The 4,749-nt window shown below is 54.2% G+C and overlaps 1 protein-coding gene across 1 annotated transcript in view; it reads left to right on the plus strand.

Moving 5' to 3' along the window:
- The window catches only part of PITX1 (paired like homeodomain 1), a 15,608-nt gene that overhangs the window by 7,647 nt on the left and 3,212 nt on the right, over positions 1-4,749 (plus strand). The window contains 2 exon segments of the mRNA XM_025196016.1: positions 2,041-2,271; positions 4,404-4,742. Coding sequence (XP_025051801.1) covers positions 2,041-2,271; positions 4,404-4,742 — 570 coding nt within the window.

The following is a 4,749-nucleotide window of genomic DNA, read 5'->3' on the forward strand; positions in this document are numbered from 1 at the left end:
CGCACCTCGGCTGTGGTGGTGCTCACGGGCGGGTGTGTGTGCATGGGGCCCGGCGCAGAAATTCAGTGTATATGTATATACAGTATACCTATACATATATAATATATATCCATACACGTGTGTATGTGTGTGCACAATACACACACACGCGCATATATGCCTGTGTGTTTATAACGTGTGTCGATATCTGTGTTTATAACGTGTGTCTATGTCGGTGTGTGTATATATATCTATATTTATATAGATATATATACACACACACACACGCACATTATATGGAAATAATTGTATAAATTCTCCTATCTATATTGTGTGTCTATATATAATGTGTGTATTATATAAATATATACACATGCGCATTTCATAGAATTGCGTGTATTATCATAGATATATGCACGCACATATTTGTGTGTGTGTGTGTATATAATGTGTGCAAATCTATCTATCTATCTATCTATCTATATATATATATATATATATAACATAGAAACATACACGTATGTATTCTTTTATACACACACGTGTGTGTATATAAAACGTGTTTGCAAATATATATCATGCGTTTGTGTATATATACATAAATATGTGTGTGTATATCTATAAAAGTGTGTGTGTACGAATGGTGTGTGTATGTATGTGTATACATACATACATATATACACACACACACACACTTTGTAGATAGATAGTGTGTGTATGTATGTGTATACACATGTGTGTGTGTGTGTGTATATACACATTTTATAGATAGAGATATATATATGCACACATATATTTATTTATTATATATGTATTTATTTATATATGTGTGTGTGTATATAATGTGTGCATATATATATATATATATATATATATATATATATTAGTGTGTGTATATAATATATACATGCACATTATATAGAAAGAATTGTATGTATTTTCTTTAGGCGCACATAGATTTTCCCTATATACACATAGTAAAATATATAGAAACTTGAATATATATCGATATAAAATATACATTCATAAATAGATATAAGTGAATGCATATTTTATTAAAACTATAATATATAAACTCCCCCCGGAAAATATTTTTTAATCCCCCGATTCTCTGTTTTTAGTCAGAATTCGTTTGCAGAATCCCGAGCTGCCCGTGTGCAACGCCAAAAATCTGCTCAAAAAATGAAATTAGTTGAAGATTAAATAAAAAATAAATTCTCCCCCGCTCCTCCGCGGCTGAGTCCCTGACTGAGGCAGATTTTATTTTGTTTTGTTTTGTTTTTTAATTCCCCAGTCACGCCGAGCGCTGCCCAGTGGAAGCTCTTCGTGCAGCCCAGGTCGCACACGGGGAAACTTTAGATCTGCAGCTCACAGCATTCCCCCCCGCCCTTCTTTTCTTTGCTGCTCGCCGAAACCTCCCGTGTTTCTCGATCTCGCGTTAAATAAATTCCAACCACAAAAAAAAAAAAAAAAAAAAAAAAAAAAAAGAACGGCAAAAAGAAACTCGCCTTTTCAATTAGGGAATGTTTTATTTTACACTCCTGACATTTTAAAAGGTTAACAAGGTGGGAAGATGGCCAAGGACAACAACGACAATCGAACAACCATTTCGCTTTAGATTGAGGGACGTCAAAAAAGAAAATACCCTCCAAGCAAAGAAAGGGCTGGAGCGGGGGTTGTTTCCTACATGCTTTCCCCTTAAAACTGTCTGATTTTTTTGACAATGGAAGTGTTCTCCGCGCGGCTCAGCGGCGTGTCAGTTTGCGAGCCGCCCGGCCTGTGCCGGGGAAGGAGCCGGGCTGCTGCGGAGCAGAGCCCGCACGGGGCCGGCAAACCTTGTCTCTGCTCCGCTTTAAGGGAAATCGCAGGAGCCGGTTGTGCTGGGCCGGGCCAGCCGGGCTCGAGCCGGGTTTTGCAGCGCTGCGGGGAAAGCAAAGATCCCCCATAGGAGCAGGGGTTTTCTGCCCGGTGCTTGGAGCAGGGAGGCCCGCGGGATCCCCGTGTGTCCCAGTATATTTAGAAGGGTTTTTTTTCTTTCTTTCCTTCTCCCGCCCCCGCCAGACAAGGAGCGCAGCGGCGAGCAGAAGAGCGAGGACGGCACCGCCGAGGACCCCGCGAAGAAAAAGAAGCAGCGGAGGCAAAGGACGCATTTCACCAGCCAGCAGCTGCAGGAGCTGGAAGCCACTTTCCAGCGGAACCGCTACCCGGACATGAGCATGCGGGAGGAGATCGCCGTGTGGACCAACCTCACGGAGCCGCGGGTCCGGGTAAGCAGCGCGGCGTGGATTCGGAGTCACTCCGGCGGCGGCGGGGGGTGCCTGATCCTGGCCGGGCGCCGGTTCCTAAGACTGAAATGGGCAGATGCTTTGTTAAAAGGCCTCCTAAACAGCCCTGCGACGGGCGGAAAGTGAGGGGAGAAATCCAACCCAGCCTCCCTGTGGGCAGCTCCCCGCGGAGCGCGCTGGTGGCGGGTTACGTTTCCCTTGCTCTTGTCCCTGTGGCCGTGGAGCCCCCGCCAAAGGGCTCAGCCCTGCGGGGAGAGGTGCGGGAGCCTCGGCCCTTAGGAGCCCCCTTGGATATTTTTATATAGGATAGCGAGATGCATGTTACCCCGGGTTATTTCTGCAGCGGCGCTGCTGGGTGCGGTGTGTTCTCTCCCGCCCGCGCGGGGTAGAGCCCCTCGCCCCGCCGGCCCTGCGCCCAGCGCCTGGGCAGCGGGGTCGTCGTTAAACAAAGCCAATCAGCCGGATCAGGCGCCGGGCTCGGCCGGCCGGGCTCCCTGCTAGCGCGGGACAGAGCCAGGGCAGCACCCGGAGGCGGCTCAGCCCAGGTGGCTGCGCTTGCGGCTCCCAGCTCGGCAGCAAGGGATCGCGCCCGGAGAAATAAAAAGTCCCCCACAACCCCGTGTCTGGCGCAGCGCCCAGCCAATCCGCCCATCGAGCTGGCGTTAGAAAGCAGGGGCAGGATCGCTCCCCGGCCAGCACTGTTGCTGCCCCGGGATAGCAGGGAGCAAATGAAGCACTGGGCAGCTCTGCGCGAGGGGGAGGGAGGGGGCTTGGCTCGCGTGTTCCCGGACCGCAGATCTGCCGCGGGGTGGGGGGCTGCTCTGGCAGGCACAGTTCACCCGATCGCCCTTGTTTTCAGGAAACCCCTGTCTGGAAGCCCCTTCCGAGGGCCCAAGCTGAGCCTGGCCCAGGTCTCTGTGCGAGATGCTGATTATTTTTCCAAGCAGCCTCCGCGATCCTTTTCCCCTCCAGGTTTCCACCCTGGCCTGGCTGCTTCTCCTCTCCCCGCCCCGGGCTCCCCTCGCCCGCAGCCCCTGCTGCAGCCCCCTCGCTCGGGGCGCGGGGCCCTTGGGGAGGGGGGTCCCGGCTGCTCGAAGCCCCGCAGGGAAGGGAGCGATCCTTCTTTAACCCGGAAAAGCAAAGGCCTGTGCTGCTGCCTTGCCCCCTCTCACTGCCCGGGCCCAGAGCGGGCGCCGGGTCCTGCTGCCCGGGTACCGGGATCCGGGACGGGGACCCCCGACTTCCCCGGGACCTAGGCCAGCCCCCGGGGCCCGCTCTCAGACCCTGCAGGCCACCACGCGGGCGGGTGCTTCTTCCCTGGGCGAAGCAGCCTGATCCAACCCCCTGGTTTATGATCTGTAACAGGGGAGTTTTATTAGGGGCATTAGAGCTCGGAAACGCGGCCGGGCCAGCCCGCATCAGAGCCGGGCAGGGCAGGGCAGCGCGCTGGAGCGGGGCCAGCCCATCCTCTCTGTAAATAAGAGCAGTAACATGCGGGGCTGAGAGGCGCAGACACCCACGGACCTACACACTCAGGCGGAGAGCGGCAGACTCACCGTGCTCGACACATGTGCGTGCACAGCCAGGCGGACAGACACGCAGGAGCAGGGAGAGACGCGCAGCTACACAGGCAGACAGAGGCAGAGCTAGACCCATACGGAGATCAACACGCAGGCAGAGACAGACGCACAGATCCGCACACTCGGGGAGAGGCAGAGATAGACGCGCACACACACACACACACACAGAGGCAGGGCACATTTAGATGCACACACTCCGGCAGAGGTAGACGCGCGCGCACACACAGAGGCAGGGCACACTTAGATGCACACACTCCGGCAGAGGTAGACGCGCGCACACACACAGAGGCAGGGCACATTTAGATGCACACACTCCGGCAGAGGTAGACGCGCGCGCACACACAGAGGCAGGGCACACTTAGATGCACACACTCCGGCAGAGGTAGACGCGCGCACACACACAGAGGCAGGGCACATTTAGATGCACACACTCCGGCAGAGGTAGACGCGCGCGCACACACAGAGGCAGGGCACACTTAGATGCACACACTCCGGCAGAGGTAGACGCGCGCACACACACAGAGGCAGGGCACATTTAGATGCACACACTCCGGCAGAGGTAGACGCGCGCGCACACACAGAGGCAGGGCAGGCTACGTGCCGCAGTTCAGCGGGCTCATGCAGCCCTACGAGGACGTGTACGCCGGCTACCCCTACAACAACTGGGCCGCCAAGAGCCTCACGCCCGCGCCGCTCTCCACCAAGAGCTTCACCTTCTTCAACTCCATGAGCCCGCTGTCCTCGCAGTCCATGTTCCCGGCGCCCAGCACCATCTCCTCCATGAACATGCCGTCGGGCATGGCGCACTCCGCCGTGCCGCCCATGGCCGGCTCCGGCCTCAACAACATCAACAACCTCAGCGGCTCCTCGCTCAACTCGGCCATGTCGTCCAGCGCCTGCCCCTA

The sequence above is a fragment of the Alligator sinensis genome, unplaced genomic scaffold, assembly GCF_000455745.1.
Source record: "Alligator sinensis unplaced genomic scaffold, ASM45574v1 scaffold111_1, whole genome shotgun sequence".
Taxonomy (NCBI): domain Eukaryota; kingdom Metazoa; phylum Chordata; order Crocodylia; family Alligatoridae; genus Alligator; species Alligator sinensis.